Here is a 27066-nt window from a genome sequence, read left to right as displayed (position 1 = left end):
TATTGAACCCAGGGGCACTTTACCACTGAGCTACAACCCCAGCCCTTTTTTTTTTTTTTTAAGAATTTTTAATATTTATTATTATTATTTTCTTTTTAGTTTTCGGCTGACACAGCATCTTTGTTTGTATGTGGTGCTGAGGATCGAACCCGGGCTGCACGCATGCCAGGCAAGCGTGCTACCTCTTGAGCCACATCCCCAGCCCACCCCAGTCCTTTTTAACTTTTGTTTTTAGTCAGAGTTTGGTGGCTCCAAGTAACTGAGGCTGACCTCGAATTTGTGATCTTCCTGCCTCAGCTTCTCAAGTCACTGGGATTACAGGTGTGCACTACTGCACCCAGCTGCATTTTTTAAAAAGCAGGATTAAAAATTGTCTAGTTGTCTTGTCCTTCTTATTCCATCTCCTGTTAGTCGTAAAATCCTATTGGCTCTGCTTTTGAAGTCTTTTTCTTATATATCATGCTTCCTATTTCCACTGTCATCTGTCTAGCATTAACTTCACTTTTTCCCGGGACTAGCTTAGGGATCTTACCATCTTATTTTTCTCCCTGACAGTGTGTTCTGCAGGTAATATCTAGGTTAACCTTTCAGGTTTGATTGATTCTTTTTTCCAGAAGTCTCCAGTGGCTCTTCAGTACCTAGAACCATTTCCAAGTAATCCAGTAACAAGCATATTGTGGCAGAGTGATTATGGTATAACTTTTGCAGCCTGGTGTTTTCTGGAGTAATTCTTAGCATAAGTGCTCTAAAATCTCTCGCTTTATCTTTAAAATTCATGCAAATATTTAATTCAAAATACCCTCCCCAACAATAAGTACCAATAATAAAAACAAAAAAGGCAAAACTGACTCTCCAGGAAGCCATGCCAATTTTGCCCTGTGATATTCTGTATGCCCCTGCTCACACTCTCAATCCAGGGAACACATGTCCTAATTGGAAAATCTTGACCCCAGTGATGAAATCTAGATGACCCGACCTCATAGCTGAGGTTGGGTATGGTCTGTCAGGAACAACCTGTCTTTCCAGGTTTCTTCTCTGCATGGCCATGCCTGTCCAGTGTAAGTAGGAAGCTTTCCAACTTTTTTGGTGCTTAGGAAATGTTTGTTTCATGGGTATTTTCTTGTGGGACAAGATCCATGCAGCTTCTGAATTTTTTTTTTTTTTTTAAACCTTTTGGAGCCAGTTTAACTAGTATTTTCCAATTAACCTGACATTGTAGAGTTGTGGTCAGATTGAGGGAAAGAGCTAATCTGGTTCCCTTTGTTGTTGCACAGCATCATAGTGTCACAGCTCACAGCTGTTTCATGGGATGTTGAGAGGAATGGTGTGGTTGCAGCAATACAGAATGTGCTAGCCTTTGGAGACTCCTGGGATAAATCTGTTGGCCAATGGAAAGTGTTATATAGCTGGTTTTAGGTCCCTCACCATTATATCCACTCCAGCTGATTTATACTTCACAGTCTAAATTGGCATGGCACATGCCTTTGGGATTACATTAATTTATACCAAGTTAGAAAGCATCAGCTGCCAAATTCAGGGGTGCCTTCTGGAGGCCAGTGTGCTTTTTTTCTTCCTGCATTCTAAGCCCACACTCCAGGCATTCTCACTTGGACAGCAGCTGGGATTGCCCTTCACAGGCACCTGCTTTGCATCTCCTTTGTGCAAGTGTGGTTCTGGTCCCACACAGAAGCTAGATCTTTGACCCACATTCTACATTATAATTGGTTCTGTGAAAATCAGGAGAATTTGTGACTCTTCCAAAATCAAATACAACAAACATGACTTTTTTAAAAAGCGTTTTTCCCCTTCTCTAAATGAATTCAAAGGAATTACTGTGACTAAATGGTAGTAGTACAAATCTATGATCTTGATCCTTACTTGGAAGTGAAGAATTTTTTTCTCTCTCTTTATCTCCTTTAGCAAAAAATTAAAAAGAAGTTCTTCAGGGGCTGGGGATGTGGCTCAAGCGGTAGCGCGCTCAACTGGCATGCATGCGGCCCGGGTTCGATCCTCAGCACCACATACAAACAAAAGATGTTGTGTCTGAGGAAAACTAGAAAATAAATATATTTAAAAAAAAAAAGAAGAAGAAGTTCTTCAGGGAATAGGAATTGACGTACAAGAGAAAGTACCTGATTGTTTTCCAAGCAAAGGTGTGTGAAGTGGGTGACTGGTTACATTAAAGGAATTTAATAGTATCCTGTGTCATTTGACTGCATTTAGCTTGGAATTTATCTTCATTTATTAGGCAGGCAGGACTTTTTAAAGTGAACAGTTGCAAACACTTCTAAAATGTATGCTAAGCGCCCTCTATTCTGCTCCTTCTCATTGCCCAGGAGAGGTGGGGCTAGTCCCCTTGCTCAGTTTGAGCTCTTCCCCAGTTCCAATGCTGGACTGCAAAGATTTGTTCACCAGGGTGGAGAAGGTGGGGGGACGTTTAGCAGGCTTTTCCCTAATGAGCTGTGATGCCAGCTGCAAGGGGGCAAATCCTGTTACTCCTTTTCAGCTACTCTCTGAAGTTGCAGAGAGGCAGTGCGAACAGGGTCTCCCTTCTCTTCGTTGATCTGCTGCCTTTTCTGCTATTTTCTTTCTCTTTTCTCTTCTGTCCCTGAGCATCTTGGCAAAGTTCAGATTTCTGTGCTCACAGTTCAATGCTCACAGTGAAAGGAAAATACAAAAGAGGAGGAGAGAAAGTGAGAAGAGAAAGAAAGGTTGGGGCGGAGATCTTTAGGAGGGTCCCTCATTGCCTTTAGTCTAAGACTTAAGCTCTGGGTTGAACCTTAAGTAGTAAAGCTTTGAAGAACCTGGATTTCCAAGTAGTTCTTTGGAGACAGTTTTATTTGCGCATGAACTCAGTAGGAGAATTTGAATTGCTATTCAAAAACTTGTGAATTTGGGAAAGAACACTTGTATCTTTTTAGTCTTTGCTCTTTTCCCACAAAGTATCATTGTAAGGAAAATGAAATAGTTATTGATATTTAATACAGCACTTACCATGTATGCTGGGAACATTATTGCCTCATTTAATCATCCCAGCAACCATTGCAGATAGACAACTTCTAATGTGAGGAAAAAATAAAACAAAAATTATAACAATGGTTTATCCGTTAACTATTTTTAGGTGTAGAGTTCAATAGTGCCAGTTTTAGTAGGGTTTCAGTAGTATATTCACATTGTTGTGAAACAGATCTCTAGATTTTTCTGTTTCCTTCCTTCCTTCCTTCCTTCCCTCCCTCCCCCCCCCTTCCCTCCCCTCCCTCCCCTCCCCCTTCCCTCCCCTCCCTCCAGTATACAGATTGAACCCCAGGGCACTCTACCACTGAAATACATCCCCAGACCCACCCCGCTTTAAGATTTTTTGAGGTAGTCTCGAAAAGTTGTTCAGGCTAGCCTCAAACTTGTGGTCCTCCTGCATTAGCCTCCCAAGTTGCTGTGATTATAGGTATGTGCCACTGTACTCAGCTGTCAGATTTCTGAAACTCTGTCCATTAAACTAACCAGAAATTTTAATTGATTAGTCAGCTATGAAAATTGGGGCTGGGATGGTGGCTCAAGTGGTAGCGTGCTCGCCTAGCATGCGTGAGGCACTGGGTTCGATTCTCAGCACCACATAGAAACAAAATAAAAATACTGTGTTCACCTAAAACTAAAATATATATATTTAAAAAAAATAAATAAATAAGTGAAATAAAGGTATTGTGTCCAGCTACAACTAAAAAAAATTTAAATAAAATAAAAGGATGAAAATTGCTTTCCTGTTTCTTTATTTCTTTGCTGCTTTCCTACTACATTCCTATTGGATATTTCACCGCAGGATGGTAAAAACTTAACAGGCTTGCATTATTACTATAACTTTGCTCACCCATTTGGTACATACAGATACAGTTAACTAAGGAGAAAAGAGAAGCAGCTTAGCTGTTTGAGCTTCATTACCTGCTCTGGGTTATAATAAGTTATAATGATTCTAAGTTTTAGATTCTGATGAGCTCTAGCTAGAGAGGAAACTTTCACTGACACATCAGAAGTTAGCTTGGGCTTGTATATTTTTTGGTGGCTTTTCCACATAGTTTATAATATGTTAAAATATCATATAGAATAATACTTTAAAGTGAATTTTGAGCCAGGCACAGTGGTTCACACATGCAGTCTCAGCAACTTGGGAGGCTGAGGCAGGAGGATCACATTTTACTATGATCCTGTCTCAAAATAAATAGGGCTGAGGGTGTAGCTTAGTGGCAGAATGCTTCTGTGTTCAAGCCCCAGGTTTTTTTTTTGGGAGGGTGGGGGGCTTTAAAACTCAAACTTTTTTTTTTTTTTTTTTAAACCGACTTTATGAGTTAGTGTATCCCAGGGATGGTAGAGTTGGTAAATGGTAGGCAGGGGAAAGAGGTTGGAATATCAAGAATGCCTCTCAATGCTTGGGTCATTTGAGAGACAATTTAGGCCTCTTCAGTTCTCCAGCATTTTTTTTTTTTAACTTTTTTTTTTTTTAAGTTGTTGATAGTCCTTTACCTTTATTTTATTTATTTATATGTGGTGCTGAGAATTGAATCCAGTTTACACATGCCAGGCAAGTGCGCTACCATTGAGCCACAGCCCCAGGCTTCTCCAGCATTTTTGACTGTACACTTACAATAACTTTGCCCATTTGCTAACTTACTAGGTCATGGTTTTGCTTGATAAAGCAAACCTAGGTTTACTGGGGAAAAGTCTGTTACCATACCCATTTAACTTACCTTCCACAGTTGGTTGAACAACAAGGTAGTAAGTATTTCTTACTGAGCTTGGGATGTTCGCTCCCAGTTTTTGCTAATAATACCAAGAAAAGCAGAATCGGCAGTGAAGCCTGGTTACTAAGACAGGCGTAAAACATATTTTTCCTTCTCTTTTATGTTTTATATCTCAGGCTAACAGATTTTATTAATCATAATCCTTGGTGGACAGTTTTCATCATTGGTCTCAAGTGCTTTGTTTTATTCATTTAAAAGTAATAAAATTGGGCTGGGGTTGTGGCTCAGTTGTAGAGCACTTGCCTAGCATGTGTGAAGCCCTAGGTTCGATTCTCAGCACAGAGTTTACATAAATGAAATAAAGGTCCATTGACAACTGGAAAGTATTTTAAAAAGTAATATAAAAAATAATTATCTGTGAAAACTGTTTCTAAATAGCAATTATAATGTCACTAGTATGGCTCTTTTGTGCTTTTCTGTCACCCAGTCTCCTCTCTCCCACTGCTTATGAGAATTTTTTAAAAAATCCAGATACAACTTAAAAAACTACCTCAGATCTAATAAATAAATGAAGATTTGATGTACAAATTATTAATTCAACCAATGAGCATATGTTTTAAAAAGTTTTATTTTTAATTAATTTATTTTTTTGTGGTACTAGGGATCAAACCCAGGGCCTTGCACATACATGGTAGGCAAGCACTCTACCACTGAGCTGAACCCCCAACCCCTTATTGTTTTTGGCTTATAAAATACTGATTTAGAAGATACAGTGTGGCTTTTAAAACAATTTTTTTAGTTGTAGATGGACACAACACCTTTATTTATGTGGTGCTGAGGATCAAACCCAGTGCCCACATGCATGGCAAGCACACTTCCACCAAGCCACAACCCTAGCCCACAATGTGATATTTAGATACATGTGTATATGTTGTATATGATCAAAATCTGTTAATCAGTATATCCATCACCTCAGATATTTATTGTTTGTGTAAAATACTCAGAATCCAATTGTTAAAATATTGTTTTCTCTGACTGCTGTGTTAGCCTTTTTGGTTTTTGTTTTTGGTACTGTGGAATTGAAGTCAGGGGCATTCAACCACTGATCCACACCCCCAACACTGAGTAACTTAGTGCCTCACTGTTGCTGAGACTGGCTTTGAACTTGCGATTCTTTTGCCTCAGCCTCCTGAGACGCTGGGATTGTAGGCATGCTCCACTTCACCTGGGCTGTGTTAGCTTTTAAGCTAAGACTATAAATTTGCCACCCCATGCAGGAAATTGAACCCTTTGCACATGCTAAAAGTGTGTGCTCTAACATTGAGCTACACTGTAGTGAATCTACTAGCTATTTTGAAATACCAGTTATTGTTAACTGTAGTTAACCCTGCTTGCAATAGAACACCTGAACTTGTTCCTTTTGTCTAACTTGGTACCCAGTGACCAACCTTCCTCACACCTCTGATTACCAGTGTTCTATTCTGTACTTCTGTGGGCATATACTTTAAGATAAACAGTTTTTAGACTTGGAAAGAAACAGTTTAATTGCATTTGATTTACTAACTTTGATTTCTATTATGTAAGGTTAGCAAGCTGTTCTTAATTTTGAGTTTCAAAGTCCATAATTTATATTTAAATAAAATTTGGTTTTAAACACAGTTTACCTTTTAGCTCTGAAAGTCTTAACTTTTATAAATCTTAGTTTTTATCTTGTTATTGAAGGTCCTCATTAGCTCTAATAGTCTGAAATTCTATTTGGGAACTTTTGGAGGGGGGGACAGTAATGAAAGGACATATGTAGTTGATACTATTTGTAGAGCATTCTCAGCAGAATTTTATGTGAATTTATATTATCACTGAATTCTAAATAGATTTATGGTTAGAAAGACATTATTCTTTTAGTATTAGGGATTGAGCCCAGAGATCCTGGGTTTTTGTTGTTGTTGTTGTTTTCTTTTTGTTTTGAGGCTATGTCTTTCTTGATAAGTTTCTGAGGATGACTTTTGAGTTTGTGATCCTTTTGCTTCAGCCTTCAAAGTCACAGGCATTCATGTACCACCGTGGCTGGTGACTTAGTTCTTTAAGGTGGACGTGACCCACTCTTCCCACCAGTGACAATTAATCTTGTGTTTTTTAAATGCATTATAATCATAATCAATTAGTGGGACTCATTTTGACACATTCAAAAAAATGAACGAAACGTAGTTTTCTCTATTTCAATCCTTAGTACTACCCACTTTCTTCTCTTCCTTCCCCCTCTAATCTTGTATTTAAAGTAGATTGTTGAGTGGTTTGCCTATATATACCTCCAGGGGTGCTTAACCACTGAGCCACATCCCCAGCCATTTTTATTTTATTTTTTTTTTGACAATGTATCACTACGTTGTTTAGGGTCTTGCTAAACTGCTGAAGCTGTCTTTAAATTCGAGATCCTCCTGCCTCAGCCTCCCAAGATACTGGGATTATAGGTGTGCACCACTACACCTGGCACATCTCAACAGGATTTAGAGATAGAGGCATGAACTCTGAATTCTACAGATTTCCATAACTGAACTCCTCTGCATGACATAATCATAAAATAATGTAACGTTTTTAGGAAAACAAGGGGCATTTGCTTATGTTGGGAGTTACATTGTAAAGATTTAATTCAGAGTCTTTATTGCAGAAATTAAGTTGATTTGCAGATTATCTTATTTCAGTACATTTTATTTACCTATAACATTCTGAAGCTCTGTTTTTTTTCCATTTCTGTTGGTATTATGTTTCTTTTGTTCATTAAAAACCAGACTTCACACGTCTTCATGTCTTTCTCTGTTCTCACAGCTGCTTTACAGCTAGCTGACTCTGACCTATTATCTTCCAAATGAATGGCATATCCTGTAGATGCACCTTCCAAATTATATATGCGTAGGAATCATGGGACTCTTGTTAACTGGTTCCAATTTGCATAAGTCAGTTGTGGGGCCTGAGGTTCTTCAATGTGTTAGTGTTGCTGCCACATGGTGCCCACCTCCAGTATTCTTCCTGGTCATTCCTGCGCACTGTTCTCAGACTACTATCCTGAGACAGAGAGAAACCTGGTCATGTCACTCTCCCCCTTCACGCTCAATTGCATAGAGGAGTAAAGTCCACGCTTTGCTGTGGTTTTCAAGGAATAGCCATCCTCATCAAACACTCTTGGCACCATCTGCACTTTGGGAAGCACTTGGTACTTCCCACTCATGCCGTGAACTCTTACCAGCTCTTTCTCACTACCTGTTACTCTTCCCTTAAGGGTTCTGTGCCAGTTTTAACCTCTCAGGCAAAGACTCACCCTGCATTTTCCTCTTTGTCTCCATATCACTTGGTATATTTAATATAGTATTTATCATAGTGTCTTATAATTATTTGCTAATTATCCAGCCAAGAAATAGCTACCATGAGGTACTATTTTAGCTGCTGAGGAGACAGCAGTGAACACAAAAAGAGGGGGAGAAATTTCCCCATTCTGGGCTTATATTTTAGCACTTTTTTTGTTGTTTCTGCCTTACGCACACTTGGAATTTTTTCTTTTTCTTTCTTCTTTTCTCCAATCCTCCTCCTTCTGTCTCCCTCTTTCCTCTTATTCACCTTCATATTCCTAGTGTTCAGCATATAGTGAGTGAGCTATATGTTTTGGGTGAATTATTTGCCATATACTTCATACTGTTTGCTAAATTCTGTGTTATGCATAGGACCACAGAGACGCAAACAGGGCTGTTTCTTTCCCATAAGCAGCTTGTGAAGACAGAAGACAATATTCCAACTAGAATCTACTTCTGATAACAGTGACAGTGCTAGGGAGAGGAAGCCAGAAGAGGATATCTATAGGCAGAAGTCAGAGATGGAAGAGAAAGGGAATTAGATTTCTTAGAAATCTCACTTCAGCTAAAAAATGTAATGTAGATTTTTGCATTCTACTCTGTATTGATTGTTTTATAGAATTTGTGTTCTTAATTGCTTACCACAGAACAGAAGTGATTTCTAAGTGTCAATCAGTAATGCCCTCCCAGTGTGGCCTTCATTATCATTTAATTTGGTATTAGTTAGTGCCACCCACAACACCTTCATTCAAGAATCATATTGTGCTTTTAATTCATCCTGGTGGAGAAAGGTCTGGGACAGGGACCCATAAAGCAGTGTGTAACTGTATGTAGATACTGCAGTGATAGCATCATGGCTGAAAAAACAGCAGAGTGGAACTCAGCTTGGAAGATGTTGTAAATTAAAAGTATTCCATGTGAAGGACCACAGTATGGTTTGGCACAGGGAAGGGATTGGTAAGAGAAAGGTAAATGTGAAGACTTAGCAGAGTTTGTGTCTGCAGGGATTAGTGAAATGTTTGAAGCCATCAGGCTTTTCTAGAAGAGAGAATGTTATTCAGTGGGAACCAGCTTTTTGTGGGAGGAACAAGGCATCCAGTGACCTGGCTTCTGGGTGACCTGACTTTGACTCCATCACTGATTTGCTGAGCGCCCTTGGGCAAGTCAGTTAACCTTTCTGGACCTCATTTCTTTATCTTTAAATTGAGAGGGATGAAATATGATCTGTAATTTACCTTTCAGCTCCTGCATTCTGACTTACCTGTCAAACAGGGTGGCCTGGGGCTTTTTGCTTCAAGGACTTAGCTTCTGTTATAATTACTGTTTACTTTGGAGTCTTACCCAGTGACCAGACTGAAAATATGAGCTGTTTGAATCTTCCCTTGCCTTGGTCTCATTTATTTCTCTCGGATTTTGATTGCCTGTTTCTCCCTCCTGCTTGTTTTCTTGTTCAGTGAGTCCTTCAGAAGCTTTTTCCTGAACTGTTGCCTGTGCTGACATCTCACCTCCCACTAGCTGCTGCTGGAATTCATCTTGTGTACACTTCAGCTAAATTAGTCTCCCTGTGCCTCTCCTCTATAAAAATAAGCTAGTGGGTTTCCATTGTCTTCCAAAGAAAGGCCAAATCCATTAGCCCACTACTCATTATCCTCTGTCCATCTTGCTTGCATTACTTCCCTTTCACATGACCTATGGAATAGTTAAACCAAACCTAACACCCTCCTGGTGCCTTCTATCCTGTCCTTCCCTTCATCTGATTTGTTCAGTCTCAACATTGTGTCACAGTTTTCCCACCTCAAGTCACTCCATCTTCATGAAATTGCTCAGGCTTCCCACAACCAGAAGCAGTTTTCTTCTTCTCAACTCTCTAGCACCCATGGCACCTTTTCTGTACCTCATAGTATAATGACTTTGTTTTTATTTTTTGTATCACTGGATCTCTCACTTTATCTTTCCTATCTAAACTGGGTGGGGCCCCAGTAAATAGTTGATGATGACTGAATTCTGACTAATTATAGCTTAGATGCTTGTTATCTTTTGTTGGTAGGATTTCTTTCTTTCTTTTTGGGGGGTGGTGCTGGGGATTGTAGAGGCAAGCACTCTACAAACTGAGCTATATCCCCAGCCCCAGGATTTCTTATTTATGTGGATTACCACTAATTAGAATGTAGAAAAGAAATCTGCCGCAGTTAATAAGCTAACGCAAGAACCATTGCCATAAATGTGCTAGCAATTTCCAAGTTTATATTTAAGACAAGCAAAATCTTTTCAGCTTGGTGAACCTTATCTTTGGGTGTGTGTGAGTGTGTGGGGGGGTTCATTCGTTTGTTTGTTTTGTTTTTGCAGTGCTAGAGAAGAAAGCCATGCTAGCAAGCAGTTTGCCAGTGAAGCTATATCCCTGGCCCCTGTCTTTGTATTTTGAGTATCATCTACATGAGCTGTCAAGGCAGTGCAGGGCATCTTCCTTTACACTTGAAGTATTCAGCGTATTTTATAGCTTGTGTCAATTAGTACACTTAGCAATTGTTTTATGCTGTGAAGTTTTTGGAATGAGGATTTCTTTTTTTTTTTTTAAAGAGAGAGGAGAGGGAGAGAGAAGAGAGAGAGAGAATTTATTTATTTATTTTTAGTTTTTTTTCGGCGGACACAACATCTTTGTTTGTACATGGTGCTGAGGATCGAACCCGGGCCGCACTCATGCCAGACGAGTGCCCTACCGCTTGAGCCACATCCCCAGCCCCTGGAATGAGGATTTCTAAACTTGAGGGATTTTTTAAAGAAAAATTAACAAATGGAATAGTTCAGTAAATTAAGAACTTTTATTTTGATACTAGAAACAGATTATTGTCTTTAATTCACTATCATATAATTGGTGTTTATATCAGAAGTTGTATTCCATACTTTCAGAACCATTAATAACATTATTGAAAGTTTGGTTTTTCTGTGGATTATAGATCTGGTTATGACCTAGTCAGCTATACACAGACTTCCTATGAAATGGTTGTATGAGGAAGGTGGAGAGCATCCTGGTTGAAAGAATGCAGTTGTATATGTTCTAAGATGACTTACAATGTATTACGTCCCCTCAGAAAATGTGTATTTTGGGAGGCTGACGAGAAATAGAAGCCCCTTAAGATTCCCACTGCTACTTTTTGTCCAGTGGCCCTTTTAACTAATCTTATTTATACTACTGTGCTGAGATAGCGAAGTCTTCAACAGTATCAACCTGAACCCAAGGAAAGCAACTACATCTTACCTAGCATTAGACCATCAACAGAAATTACCTCATTTCTCTCCAGATGATGTAAGATTAATCTTGGTTCTAGCAATCTCGTGTAGGTATAAGTGTACTCACAATAAAAATTGTCATATTGCTTCCTCCCAGTGCTGTTTAGTTCAGAATACAGTGGTTCTTTCTTTCCCCCATATTTTTATTGGTGCATTATAATTATACATAACAGTGGAATTCATTGTGGCATTTATACATGCACTTGATATAATAATATAATTTAGTCAGTGTCATTCTCCTATATTTTCCCTTTCTTTCTCCTCCTCCCTTCCCCCTGGCCCCTTTCCTCTAAATACAGTGGTTCTTTAAAATTGTTGCAAGTATTTTATCTATTAAAACTGTTAAATAAATGAGGATTACTTTGTAATCAATTACATGATCCTCAGTGTGCAGGGGCTGCAGTTGTAGCTCAGTGATAGAGCGCTTGCCTAGCATGTGCTGGGTTGGATCCTGAGCACCACATAAAAATAAATAAAAAGTAAAAACGAAGTATGCATATTTCTTCCAGTACACAGGTAAAGGAATGGAACCTGGTAAGGATCAGTGAGAGAAATAACTCCCACGGGAAACCAGAAAGCTAAAACTCCCGTTGCTCTTTTAGTAGTAATATGGAAAGAAGGGCAGAATTGATTTATAGTAAGCCTTATTGCTCCATTGACCATTCTGTTGATTGGGATCTGTGATGTCGGTGGTAGGAAGGGGCAGGTGGATTTTGATCTCTGTATTTGATATCTCTTCCCCCCTCCCCCCCTTTTCTTCAGGAGTTAGAGGCAGCCCTTCACAGAGATGACGTGGAGTTTATCAGTGACCTGATTGCCTGTCTGCTTCAGGGCTGCTATCAACGCAGGGATATCACGTGAGTAATCCTGGTCTTACTAAGTATTTCTTGAAGAGGGAACTAATTAATAAGTCTTAATGATGTTTCCAGAATCCATCATTAGCTAGTATATAACAGTGTAGGCTTGAGTATATACAGATGAATTCTAGTTTTATCTTACTTTTACTAATCTTTTACACATGGTTAAACCACCTAACATACTTGAGTGTAGAATTTCTTTCTGTTGTATTTGCCTTATTCTGATTTTGGTTTGTAATATTGGTAAAACATTGCCTAACAACATTTCTGTTGTTTGTATTTCTTCTGTTGTTCACATAACTGGTGGTAGTAGTGTAATTTACTTGACCTCTGAGCTCCCTTACGCTTATGCTGCCAAGTAAACAGCACTCCAGTGCCTTCTAGATATATAGAGATTTGGAACATATTTTATCTGCCTACACAGATAAAATATAGGAGCTTCCTAATATTAAGAGCCATCCTATTTTGTTTTGCTTTTTGCTATTGAGAAGGGGGTCTGGGGGCTTACGCTCTGGCTGGTCTAGAACCCTTGGACTCATGTGATCTTCTGCCTCAACCTCCTGGCTAGCTATGGCTATAGGGATTATCCCTTTGTTTTGATCCCAACAATTGCACTTTTTGCTACATTTCTACACAGAACTATAGGACAAACTTTTTTTTAAAAAGGCTAGGCCTAGTGGATTTCCCAGTCTCTTGGCTCTCTGTTGTCATTTAGGGATTGTTAATGGCTGGTATTTTTCAGACTGTCAAAGATGATATCTCAGATATTTTTGCTGTAATGAATGTAACCTGTTAAGGCTGGGAATCTATGTTAATTATATTAATCTGCAATAGATTTCTCACAAGGTGAGAAAGAGATAGACGAAATGTCATTTTTCTCAGTACTCCTTACAAGAGTTACTGCTTCCTGGATTCATAAATATAACAACTTTACCCCCTGGAAGACTTAGGTTGTATTTATAAATACTAATTAAAATAAGATAGATAAAGTGTATTATAGTGTATTCTTCCATTTTTTATTTAGGACAAAGATTTGGGAGTTTCTGATTGTCTTTAAAATGTAGCTGTATTCATACTCTGTGTATAAATCAGTTTCTTTGCTGGAATTTCTTTCACTATAGCAACCACTTTTTATATAAACAACTTTTCTCTAAATGTCATTGTCAGATCCAACCTGTAAGTAGACATATTAGGTCTAGCTTTTAATTGTGGAAAACACATTATAATGGGTAGCCTTATATAAAATCTATTAGGTGAAACAACTTATCTCCTCAGTATAAGTTTCTGAAAGTGTATAGTCACTCAGAAGAAATGCCCACTTAAGATTTTGTAACTAATTGCCAGGCTGCCCAACACAGTGATAGTTCTTTTCATCCTTGAGCCATCAGTGTGTGAGAGTATCTGATTGCATAATACTCATTACCTCTGGACATGGCTCACTATCTATATGCCTGCCAGTGGGTCCTGGAAAACACTTTCTTGAAGCTTACATTTTTGTGCTGCAGTAGGGGTGGAATACTCCACTAATAATTACAGAAATTATTATATAATTGCAGATTACACAATTACTGGGATAAAGGTTTAGCAAAATATGGTGTATCTTCAGAACATAAAACTTGGTGTGAAAAAGTGCTCTGTGCCTTCCCATACAGGCTCTTATGGTATAGTCTTCATGATGGGGCTGGTCTCTCTAATTGTGCTTTTGTTTAAAATTGGTTTTACCTAATCCTGCTTGTTAGTTCTTTCCAGATAAAGATTACACAATTTTTGTCATGTTCTATAAGAAATTCTGTAATCCTCTTATTCTGATTAAAATCTAATAAGCCTATGAGGAAATTTGGGCAAAATGGCATCTTTACAATATTGAGATTGTGGGGTTTTTTTGGTACTGGGGATTGAGCACTACACCACTGAGCTACATCCCCAACCCTTTTTTGTATTTTATTTAGAGACAGAGTCTCACTGAGTTGCTTAGCACCTTGCTTTTGCTGAGGCTGGCTTTGAACTCTAGACCCTCCTGCCTTGGCTGGGATTACAGGCATGTGCCTCTTTGCCCAGCAAGATTGGTTTTTTATTCAAGCCTTTAATATCACTCAGTAAAAAGTCACAGCTTTATTAATTTAGGACTGACACAGTCTTGTAAATAGACTGTTAATTAATTGTTGCCATTAAGAGTATAACCGGGACTGGGATAGTGGCTCAGTGATAGAGGGCTTGCCTAACATGAGGCACTGGGTTCAGTTCTCAGCACCACATATAAATAAACAGAATAAAAATCCATTGACAACTAAAAAAATGTTTAAAAAAATATAATCAGGGCTGGGGATGTGGCTCAAGCTGTAGCGCGCTTGCCTGGCATTCGTGCGGCCCGGGTTCGATCCTCAGCACCACATACAAAGAAAGATGAAAAATCTCTCTCTCTCTCTCTCAAAAAAAAAAAAGTGTGTGTGTGTATCAAACCGGGCATGATGGAATATAATCTAAGCTTCCCGGGAGACTTAGGCAGGAGGACCACAAGTTCATGGCTAGCCTTTGCAACTTAATAAGACCTTGCCTCAAAATAAAAAAAAAAAAAATAGAAGGGGCAAGGGATATAGCTCAATAGCATGGTGCCCTTGGGTTCAGCCTCCAGTACCAGGAGTGGGAGTGTACAATCACATTGACATTTTGAAATGTAGAATATGCTATATATCACTTGTTAACCTTATTTATTTAATTATCTTGTTGATTTTTTTTTTCTCCGTCTGTCCTTTGCAGTGTTAATCGTCATGTGTGTTTTGTGCTGTATTAGTTATCTACTTTTGTTTGATTACTGACTTTTTTTAAAAAGTAATTTTTAAGTTGTCAATGAATCATTCTTTTATTTATTTACATGGGGTGCTGAGAATCGAACCCAGTGCCTCTCACATGCTAGGCAAGTGTTCTACCACTAAGCCACAACCTATATCTGTGTAATGGAACCTCCAGAATAAAGAACATTTCTATAGATTTTATTCTTTCCACTGAAGAGAATTATCTAAAGTGATAGTTATTTTGCTTCACCCTTGGTGACTCAAGTGTAATTAGTGAATGCATACATATGTAGTATTCTCTGAAGTTTACTTTCATCTCATTCTAAAGAAAGAGAATTTGGATAAGTGAATGCTTGCTCTTTTGGCTGTAGGACTTAACCTATAAACAGGGAGCTAAGTAAGTTTCTTAATCTCTTTGTGTATAACTTGTCTCATATGTAAAAGGGATTATAACAATGCCCAGAAAAGTTACAATGAGGATTAAATTATCTAATTCAGGAGTACAGAATACCTTAGAACATTCTTGATAAAGTATACATTATAATGTTTAGAAACTGGCATTAGTTTCTACCAAGGCAGAATATAAAGTAGGCATTGATTCCAAGTCTCTTTAGCCTTTGTAATTTGCACTTTTATTTTATATTTTTGGTTCTGGAGATGTTGACTCCAGAGCCTTATACATGAATTGTAATCACAGTTTGCAGGTTTCAGAGTGTGCCAGGAAACCTTTTCTGTGTGAGTCATATGATGTGTCACAGCTGCTTATCTCTGTCATTATAGTATGAAACAACTATTTTGACTGATAAGCGACACTGAAGCTCTAGCTAAGTAATAGAGCTCTTGCCTAGCACATGTGAGGCACTCCGTTCAATCCTCAGCACCACATAAGAATTAAAAAATCCTGTGTTTCTTCGGAATTTTTCCCCCTCAACCATTAAAAATAACAAAAACTATTCTTCACAGGCTGTTTTTAAAAAAACTATTCTTCACAGGCCAAATTTTGATCCCCAGGTCAGTTGGTAGGCCTCTATTTTTTGTGAAATTAAATGGGTTATTATTCTGTTTTCATTAACTCAATCTAGAAACTGGAATATGGAACCCCTATTTGAACTGATCTCTCCAAACTGGGATTTTTGCTTTTTAGAGAACAACATGATGCTGTGTTAGGGCCTTGCTCTGAAGGATTTTCAGGAACTCTCATTTAGTCCATATAGCAAGCTCATAATAGAAAGTTCTCCCTCACCCACCCAATAAAGATTTATTGTGAGATTAATTGCTTACAGTTGCATAGCCTTTAATTGACAGTAAGGTAGATTTGGTCCGTAGACCTTTAGCCCTTAACCACAACTCACATGCTCTAAAAAGAATACCAAAAGATTTTCCTTGAAGACAAGATTGTTTAGCTCTTTTTAATGATTTGTTCTTCTTTGGCACTCTAATGAAAATGATGAAACCCATCTAAAAATAATGTTTTGAAATCACAAAATTAGAATTACAGTAGAACACCGTTATACAGTAAAATAATGGAGTGTTACAGAATAAAAGTCTTGACATTATGAAGAGTTACTTAATTGATTAAATTACATACTCTGGGGCTGAGTTTGTGGCTCAGTGGTAGAACACTTGCCCTGGCATTTGTGAAGAGCTGGGTTTGATTCTCAGCACCACATATAAATTAATAAATGAATAAAGGTCCATCAACAACTAAAAATATTTTTTTAAAAAAATTACCTTCTCTGGCAGAACATCTACAATTTCTCAAGATTACTCTCTTTGAGTATTGAACATAAATGATACTTTGAATATCTACAGTATCTATAATATGATATCAGTATCTCCTGGTGCAAAATACATAGGTACTAATAAAATTACTCTGGGTTGTTTTCCTGCATTCATAATTGATAGAAATGTGAACATCATGTGTAGCTTTATGAAAGTAAGAAAATAATATTTCCCTGCCAAGTTCATGGACTCCCCTGAATTATATTCAGAGACCTCTGCTGAAAAATGGTTTTCTCGTTTTGAATTAATCTGCAGGTCAGAATTAGCATCTTTGACATGAAAGGAACCTTCACTGTCATCTAGTATAAGTTAATTTTTTACCCAAGGAAACTAAGGGAAACAAAACTGGCACAAGTATCCAAGTCATCTGACTCCTGTTTCTTGTCTTCCATTGTACTCTGTTGAGTCTCACATACATCTAAACATTTTCTGAATACTACAGTAGGATTCAGTAAGAAAACTTTGATTTAACTGGATTGTATTTGTTTTATTTAGGAATCTGTGGTGCTGTAGAGACATTCAGAATAAAATCTGAGTTGAAAAGTATGTGTTCATTTTCTGGTTAAAAGTGTTGTGGGGTTGTGACTCAGTGGTAGAGTGTTTGCAAGGTCCTGGGTTTGATTCATAGCCACCCACTGCCCACATAAACCCTCCTCCAAACAAATCTAAAGAAAAACAAAACAAAGCTACTCAAGTGGTATTTTAATGGTTGTGGTGGTTTGAAGAGGATCTCTGGGCCTACCCTCTCCTTGAGTATGGCAGGACCTACCTTTAAGCAATAGGACATGACTCCTGTGATTGTCACTCTCAGGACGTCTAAAGACTCTCCTTGTTTTGGTGGATTCAGACCCATTCTGGGAAAGTCCACACACTTGACTATACTGGCACCTCAGAGCCAAGGGCAGCCTTCTTATAGCTGTGTACACTACCATAGGTAAATGAGGCCACAAAAATGAGGTTGAGCGAATAAAATAAGTATTCATACCAGTGATTTGTTTTTTGTAAATGTGAAATAAAGAAAAGCAAATGAGGATTACATATATTTGGAAAATCTATGAAGATAATCAATGTGATGGTTAACACAGTCCAGAGCAGTGACTATACCTGCTAAGCAGAGAAAGAGTAACATTAATGGAAGAGCTCAAGTGTTGGCATTTAAAGGGAATATTCTTGGAATATAGGGAACATCCATATCATCTTTTACCCATATCATCATGTTAAAACTTTGCTGGACCCATCACCATATATGCATGCTTTATAAGTTGTGGGTAATGCAGCTGCTGGTGGTCCAGGGCCATACATACTTGAAGTACCACTAGTAAGGTATCACTTGTTTGTTCCCTCCCTCTCTCCCTCCTTCCTTCTTTTTTCTTCTTTCTTTCTTTGGTACTGGGGATTGAATCCAGGGGTATACTTAACCTCTGAGCTGCATCCCTAGCCCTTTTTAAAATTTTATTTAGAGACAGGGTCTCATTGAGTTGCCTAGGGCCACATTAAGTTTGCTGAGGCTGGCTTTCAACTTGTGATCCTCCTGCCTCAGCTTCCTGAGCTGCTGGGATTACTGGTATGCACCATCATGACACCTGGGGTTTTTTTCTTTTATTTTTAGAGGTCCTGCCCCCAGTACAAAACTTAAACATGAGTTTTGATTTTTTTTCCCCCCTTGTACTGAGAAGGTTGAACCAAGGGATATGCTACCACTGAGCTGAATCCCAGCCCTTTTTATTTAGAATAGTGTCTTAATTGCTGAAGCTGGCCTTGAACTTCTAATCTTCCTGCTTTAGTCTCTGGGATTACAGGCTTGCGCCACTGTGCTCAGTGCCAGTAACATTCTAACACTTCATACTTTTGTCTTCTGGGATCTTCTTGAAATTAAACTTCAAGTCAGCTATTTTTTTTAGGTATTTAAAATGAGCTAGAATGCAGAAATATCTCTTTGCATTCAACCCTCCCCCATCCAAGCGTCTGTTTTGGGCTACCATTATCTTCATTTTTACCACCTTTTGTTAAATTTTAACTAGCTCTCTAATTCTTTTTAAGTCCTTTAAGACAGCCTAATGTATGGGTGATGTTCTTTTGGATTGCTGTTTATATCACTTGTTCTCTTTTGGGAGAGTGAGGGGTTATATTGCACCCAGTGAGAAGTACACTGCAATTTATCTGTTCAGTTGTTAATGGACATTTTATTTGGTTTTAATCTGGTGCAATTATGAATAAAGCTGCTGTGGAGATTTCCACACAAATGTTTGTGTGAGCATGTGGTTTCATTTCTCTTGGGAATTACCTAGTCATATGGTATGAGTATGCTTATCTTTAAGAAACTGCCAAACTATTTTCCAGCATTATGTTTAAGGTGATAACTCATTGTGGTTTTAATTTGTATTTCCCAATGACTAGTAATGTTGAACATTCATTCATATGCTCAATCATACATCTTTGTGAATTGTTTTCATCAATTCATCATTAGAAGTGCTTACCTTAGTAAGAAATCATTATATATTCTAGACATGAGTCCTTTGTCAGACATACAGTGCATTGTAAATATTTTTGTCCTGGCATGTAGCTTACTTTTCCATTTATGGGTTTTGACAAAGCAGACATTTGGTTTAGTTGAAGTTCATTTTACCAGTTTCTTCCATGTATTTCATATTTGTTTCCTTTTTCCTAAGAAATCAGTGTATACCTCAATATCACAAAGATTTTTTTCCCTGTGTTTTCTTCTTTTAATTTTTAGTTGTAGATGGACACAGCACCTTTATCTATCTATCTATTTTATTTTATCTATCTGTCTATCCGTCTATCTATTTATGCGGTGCTGAGGATTGAACCCAGTGCCCCACGTTTGCAAGGCAAGCACTCTACCACCAATCCACAACCCCATGTTTTCTTATAGAATTTTTAGTTTCAGGGTTGTACACATCTTGATGCACTTTGGAGTATTGCTTGTCCATGGTATGAAGTCAATGTGGGTTGGAGGGTCATTTCTTACATATATATGTTGTCTGTGTTGGTCTTGCTATTGACATGTATGTTTTATCCTTGTTCACAGTATCTGGCTTTCTTGAAATTGGGTAGGGTAAGGTCACCAACTTTATTCTAGTGTGTTTTTTTGTCATTCTGGCTATTCTAAGTCCTTTGCATTTTCATTTAAATTTTTAAATCAGCTTGTAAATTTCTTCTTCCCAAGAAGCTTGCTAGAAGAATGGATGGCTTAAATAATTTATTTTTGCAATCCTTGAGTGTGATATGAGTCTGTCCATTTCTCTCTCTCTCTTTCTTTCTTTTTTTTTTTTTTTTGTGGTGCTGGGGATTGAGCCCAGCGCCTTGTCCATGGGAGGCAAGCACTCTACCAAGTGAGCTATATCCCTAGCCTTCCATTTGTCTTTTATTTTGGCAGTATTTTGTAGTTTTCACCATAAAGATATTGGACATCTTTTTATTTATATAGTATTTTATATTTTTAAATAGCACTGTCAGTTGAATTGGTTTTATAGAATATTTTTTAGTTGTAATTGGACTCACAATATCTTTATTTTATCTGTTTATTTTTATATTGTGCTAAGGATCGAACCCAGGGCCTCACATGTGCAAGGCGAGCATTCTATTGCTGAACCACAACCCCAGCCCAGTTGAATTGCTTTATTTGCTAGCTCTTTTTTGCTGTTATTTATAAAATACAATTATTTACATGTATTGACCTTATTCCCACAATCTTGCTTTGTAGATCTACTGGTTTTGTTATAGATTCTTGAGGATTTTTTTTATGCAGCCTGCAAATAAAACAGGTTTGCTTCTTCCTTTCTATATATCTTGAACTACTTGTTCTTCACTGGCTTTTATTTATTTATTTATTTATTTTGGAGGGGGGTGGCACCTGGGATTGAACCCAGGGGCATTTAACCATTTTGCCTTATTATTTTGAGATAGGATCTCAGTAAGTTCCTTAGGGCCTTGCTAAATTTGCTGAGGTTGGTCTAGAATTTGATGATCCTCTTGCCTTAGCCTCCTGAGTCACTGGAATTACTTGCCTCCATGACCAACTTGCACTTGCTGATTTGTGATATAGTATTGTTCCTAATCTTAGCAAGAAAGCATTGAGTCTTTAGCCATTAAGTATGATAATGTGTTTTTCTTTTATATAGCACTGATTTCAATTTGCATTTAAGTTTTTGAGGAATATTACTTGTTTGTTTTTTGTTAATCCTTGGAATGGATTTAGAAATGTTTCCTCCACTGATTTCTGACAGTTTGTGTAATTTCTTTCAAAGGTTTCCTTGAATCTTTGAAATAATTCACTAGTGAAACCCATTTGCACTTGTCATTTTTTTTTTTTCTTTTGAACCCATGGATGCTTAACCCCTGACCAGTCTTTTTTTATATTTTGAGACAGGGTCTCATGGAATTGTTTAGGGCCTTGCTGAAGCTGACTTTGAACTCAAACTGATTCAGCCTCCTGAGCTGCTGGGATTATAGATGTGCCCCACTCTGTCCATCCCACGTGTCATTTTCTTTGGGCCAACTTTTATATTTGTAATTATTGTTTACTTTCTTAAGTAGATTAAAGGTATTCAGGTGATTTGTTTCTTACATCATTTTTTGATAAGTGTTGTCTACTTTTATACTTTTTTGCATAATATTTTTTGTTTGTTTTTCACTCTTTTTTCTTGCTAAGTTGCTGAGACTGGCCTCAAACTTGGGATCCCTCCTGTCTCAGCCTCCCAGAGAGCTAGGTTTACAGGTATGCACCACTGCACCTGACTCTGCTTTCTATTTTAATAATTTTTTTTTCTCCTGATTACTTTTATTTACTTTGGCTTTAAGTTGTGCTTTTTTCCCCCCTATGTTTTGAGGTTTATTTTATCTTAAAATACAGGCATTTAACATTACAAATATCTCTGGGAAAAAGTTTTCTTTTTGTCTTCATTATTTTTCACAGACATGTTCTAATTTATTTCTCCGTGATTCTAAAAAAAATGTATTACTTAACTTCTAGATATCTTAATGATTTCTAATTCCATGTTTTCAGATAATATATTCAGTAATATTTTAGTCCATTGAAGCTTATTGAGACTTATTCCCAGCATGTGGTTATCTTGGTGAATATTTCATAATATACTTGAAAAGAATATGTGTTCTGGACCTTTTCTGTGTAGTATTCTGAAAAGATCGATTAGTTCAGGTTATTAGTATTGTTTATGTGTCCTTATTGATTCTTTTGTCTAGCTCATTAATGAGAAGGAGATATTAAACTCTCTGCATGTGATTGAGAATTGTTTCTTTAGATGATAACTTTGTTATATTCTTGGTGAAATGGTTCATTAATTTACTATTATGTAATACTTTTTTCAAATCAGCCTCCACCACTGGGGGGCAGGGCTGTAGTGGTAGTGGTGGTGTGTGTGACTGTGTTGCTCTGGGTGGCCTCCAACTCATCCACCAACTTAATAGACATACTTGGCAATTGCTCTACCACGAAGCTATATCCCCAGTGCCTATTCATTTTCCAAGCCACTCTGCCTAGTATATAATTTTCTATCCTTTAATCCTTGTTGTATTTAAATTACATTTTATAGATGACCTGTAGTTGATTTCTGCCTTTTGTTTGGAATGTTTAATCCAATTTGTTTAATGTGGGTTTCAGTGTTATTATTTTCCCATTTGTTCTTCTGAGATTGAGTATACACTTCATTGATTTTTGAATAAATTCGTAAAATGTGTGTCCATACTACTAATTACAGAACATGTTTATCACCCGCACAAAGATGTCTCATACCCATTCGAAGTCTCTTCACTCCTGATTTCCCCTAACCCTGCAATTCTAGTGTCACTATTCTGCTTGCTGCTTTTATACATCTCACTATTTTAGGTGGCCCCTACCCCCGTCCTTTCTGTACTGCAGTTTGAATCCAGGGCACTTTTATCACTGAACTACATCCCCTGACCTTTTAATTTTGAGACCGGGTCTCACTAAATTACCAAGTTTGGCCCTGAATTTGCCATCCTCTTGCCTTGGCTTCCTGGCTCACTAGGATTATACAGGCATGCTCCACCCTACCCAGCATTTAGGTATCTCTTAGAAGTGGAATCATACAGGAAGTGGCCTTTTGTGTCAGGATTCTTTCTCTCAGCATGATGTTTCCAATTTTCATCCACGTTATAGTATAAATTATTATTTTATTCCTTTTCATAGCCTAATAAATTGTGAATATACATTTTATTTCTTCATCAGTTGAGGGACATTGTGCAGTTTCCATTTTTTGACTTCAAGAAGTAGGCTGATTTAAATCTTTGTTTACTAGTTTTTGGATGTATGTTTTCAGTTATCTCAAAGTAGCTACATTATATGGTAACTGTAACTTTAGTAATGTGTCAAATTTTCCAAAGCAGCCTAACCAGTTTTTATTCCCACCAGCAGTGTTTGGGGGTTTCTAATTGGTTCACAACCTGGTCAGCAGTTACTGTCTTTTTGATGTCACTATTATAATGTGTGTGTGTAGTAGTATCTCTTTGCCATCTTTTTGAACTACATTTCCCAATTGATTACTGATGAAGAGCATCGCATCTTTCTTTGTGCTTCCTAATGTTTATTCATTCCTCTGTTAGTTCTATAATGCTTCTTGTTGCGCTACATGATTTTTTCTTTTATTGGTTTCTGTGTTTGTGTATATGTGTAGGGCTTATAGTATGCACCCTTAAATTATCAGAAGCTATCCAAAATTTTTATTGTACCTCTTCACAAAGAAAAACTTTCACTTCTGACTTTCTACTTTACACAAATAGTGTTTAGGGTTCCATCTAGCCTCTATTACATTTTATCTTTTCAAAGTTATTGCATGTTGGGTTTCTTTGACTACCCAACATAAACATTCATAAACACATGTAAAATTTGTATTACAAACATGTTTCTCAAGTAGAGAATATGTTTTGTGTTGATTTTCACTTAATAAGATATTCCTTTAATTTGAAATAGTTATGATTCCCACCACCACCCCTCCGTACCTGTGACTGAGTCCAGGGTTACTCTACCACTGTAGAGCCTTCATTCTCTTTTGAACTAAGTTGCTGAGGCTGCCTTCAAAGTTGAGATCCTGCTTCAGCCTCCCAGGTTATTGGAATTATAGGCATTTGCCACCATGCCTGGAAGAGTAACCATACTTTAGTATCTTGACTATCTTGTTAATTTTAGGTATGTTGGATGTGATGCTACCATATGGCCCTATTGAAAAACTGTTACTTTAATTATTTTGGCCTGGGTCATTTTATGCTCTTGAAGAATAAATGCTTAATCAGTTTTTTTTTTAATATTTATTTTTTAGTTGTAGTTGGACACAATACCTTTATTTATTTTTATGTGGTGCTGAGGGTTGAACTCAGGGCCTCACACATGCTAGGCGAGTGTTCTACTGCTGAGCCACAACCCCAGCCCGCTTTATCAGTTTTTTTGTTTGTTTGTTTGTTCGTTTTTCTGGTGCACAGGATTAAATCCAGGACCCTGCGCATACTAAGCATGAGTTCTACCAATAAACTATGCTGCCACCCTTTAAATTTTCTTATAGAGCCTTTTGTTGTTTTACTAGAACTGGGATGTTTATTTCAGTCTAGGACTTGTATTAACTGTGACTTAACTATGTGTGCATGTGCTTCCTTTGCTTTGCAGATGGCACAGCAAATAGGAGAATGTGATTTTATTTTTCATTTACATTGTATACTAAGCATGATGCCATGCCTTAATTATTCCTTTGCAGGGAGACTAAGGATTTTTGTCCCTTTTTGTCCTTTGTGTCCTTTGCTTGCCTCAGAGAACTCTTCATCTGTGATCTTCCAAAACAGGTTGCAGATAATAAAATCTGTTGCCCTGCCTAGTCACAAGTTCTGCCAGTTCCAGCCAGCTGAGACTTGTGTGAAAACCCAGCACCTAGTCATGCCATCATGGCTCACCAGTAGAAGCTTGTTCTGTCTGGAGCAGGCTGAGGCTCTCTGTTGGGGTTCTAAGAAATGAATGCCTAATGCTGAAAGTTGACTCATCCTTATTTTCATCCTCTCTCTCTCAATCTCTAAGGAACAGAGAGGTAATTACTACCCAGTATCATCTTCTTCTTCACATGATACTAAACAATAACCAGTTGTGGGGCTGGGGATGTGGCCCAAGTGGTTGCACACTCGCCTAGCATGCGTGTGACACTGGGTTCGATTCTTAGCAGCACATTGAAATAAAATGAAGATATTGTGTTCACCTAAAACTAAAAAATAAATATTTTATTAAAAAAACAACCAGTTGTCTTTCCTGCTATTTTTTTAGGATGGAAAATGAATGAGAAAATTGGTCATTTAAGAGTGTTTGGAGTTTTTGTCAGACAACAGGGAATGTTGATCTTATTGTGTTCAAACTTCATTGGTTTGATATCCTCGTTACCATATTCAAATAATTTTTCTTTTAATTAAGGATAATTTCATAAAGATGGGAGGTATTTAAGTCATTAAGAGGGAATTGCTCTGAGCTGAATAGATGAGTTAATCAGTGAATGTTCCAGGTAATGTAAACTCTAGAACTGAATTTTAGTTCACACAGTTATTTTGGGGAGTACATTGCTACCACCCTCTTCTTCCTTTAAATAGCAAAATCTGAAAGATATGCAAAATTTGGTTTGTGTTGGTGTTTTTCTAGGGTTGAGAGTATATGGTTTTATTTCCTACAGAGGGTTAAGAGCCAGGAGTGGAAAGGAGCCTTTGGTGTCAGTTTACTCTGTCCAGTACATTTACCTTCAAAAGTCCCCCTCCCCCATCTTTAAGTAGATTTATATGAGAAGGTTTATCTGTACAAGATCTGAATTATCTTGCATTGTGAGCCCTCAGTACCATTTGGTTAAGGTTGTATGGAGATGCCTCAAGAGAACTTAGAACAAACATGGTGTAATTGAAACTGAGTAGGATAATAGAGCTGTAGGAAAGCCTTGTAAAGCATGCAATTCTTGAGTCAGGTAAGGGCTTCCAGACAGATTGATGGCACAGAGAACCACACTGTTCAGACATATTGTGGGACTGGCTGGCTTGTGCTTCTGAACCACACATGGCAATAAGGGTTACAGATGTAACTATCATAGTTGTAAGTCAACATGGGTATGACTCTTCTTAAAATTTAATGATAACTGATAGGGCCTCATTCCTCTTTACCCCTTAGGAAGAAACAAAGTTACACATCAGCCAAGTGTGACAGCCTGTAATCCTAGCTGCTGGGGAGGCTGAGGCAGGAGGGTCTCCGTTTCAAAGCCAGCTTCAGCAATTTAAGCCCTAAACAATGCAGCAAGACCCTGTCTGTAAATACAATATTTAAAAAGGGCTGGGATCCTTCTGAGGTCCTGGCCCTAGTATCTGGGCATTCCAAGGAATGCCCCTTCAACATATTCAAACAAAGCAGCCTCAGACTAATTTCAGTGGTATGGAGATGCCTTGAGAGAACTTAGAACACCGCATAAAAATAAATAAAAGATACTGTGTGTTCATCTACAAATAAATAATTTTTTTTTTTTTAATTAAGCATTTGAGGGGCTGGGGATGTGGCTCAAGTGGTAGCGTGCTTGCCTAGCATGAGTGAGGCACTGGATTTGATTCTCAGCACCACATAAAGATATTGTGTCCACCTAAAAAATTAAATATTAAGAAAATTAAGCATTTGAGGGGCTGAGATTGTGGGTCAGCTTTAGAGCGCTTGTCTAGCACATGCGACTGGCTTCAATCCTCAGCACCACATAAAAATAAATAAACAAAATAAAGGTATTGTCTCCAAGTACTTCTAAAAAATAAATGTTAAAAAAAATTAAGCATTTGAGCTGGAGTTGTGGTTCAGTGGTCAAGTGCTCGCCTAACACACATGAGGCATTGGGTTCAATCCTGAGCACATGAAATAAAGATATTGTGTGTCTACCTACAACTAAAAAGTAAATATATTTGGTTTTAGAAGTTAAGTACTCCCATAGTCCCAGATACTCAGGAGGTTTAAGCCAGGAATTTGAGGCCTGCCTGGTCAACAAAGGGAGACCTCATCTCTTAAAAGGGAGAGGGAGAATATAATATAGTTGCATATTAGAGTAGCTCCTCATGTTCTGCCATAAGCCAGTTTCAAATTTTGGTATCTTAACCTTAAATAGTTGGGCAGACTCTGTGATTATTTTTTGTGCCAGTCTGTGGGACGGATCCAATTTTGAACTAAATAATTTTCATAGAGTCTCTTTAATTATATGAGCAAAGTATGCAACTGTCCTCCACTTCACATTTATAT

General features: G+C 37.8%; 1 protein-coding gene across 4 annotated transcripts in view; it reads left to right on the top strand.

Moving 5' to 3' along the window:
- Cecr2 (CECR2 histone acetyl-lysine reader) overlaps window positions 1-27066 on the top strand; it is a 168821-nt gene that overhangs the window by 108861 nt on the left and 32894 nt on the right. For 3 of the 4 annotated variants that reach the window (XM_027951167.2, XM_071610276.1, XM_071610277.1), the window contains exon 2: window positions 12122-12216. In XM_027951167.2, coding sequence (XP_027806968.2) covers window positions 12122-12216 — 95 coding nt within the window. Of the gene's footprint in view, window positions 1-2132; window positions 2154-12121; window positions 12217-27066 lie in introns of those variants that run through there. The other variant, XM_071610278.1, reaches the window with a different exon arrangement.

This window comes from Marmota flaviventris, chromosome 3 (genome assembly GCF_047511675.1).
Source record: "Marmota flaviventris isolate mMarFla1 chromosome 3, mMarFla1.hap1, whole genome shotgun sequence".
Taxonomy (NCBI): Eukaryota; Metazoa; Chordata; class Mammalia; order Rodentia; family Sciuridae; genus Marmota; species Marmota flaviventris.
This window is presented reverse-complemented; position numbering and strand designations above follow the sequence as displayed.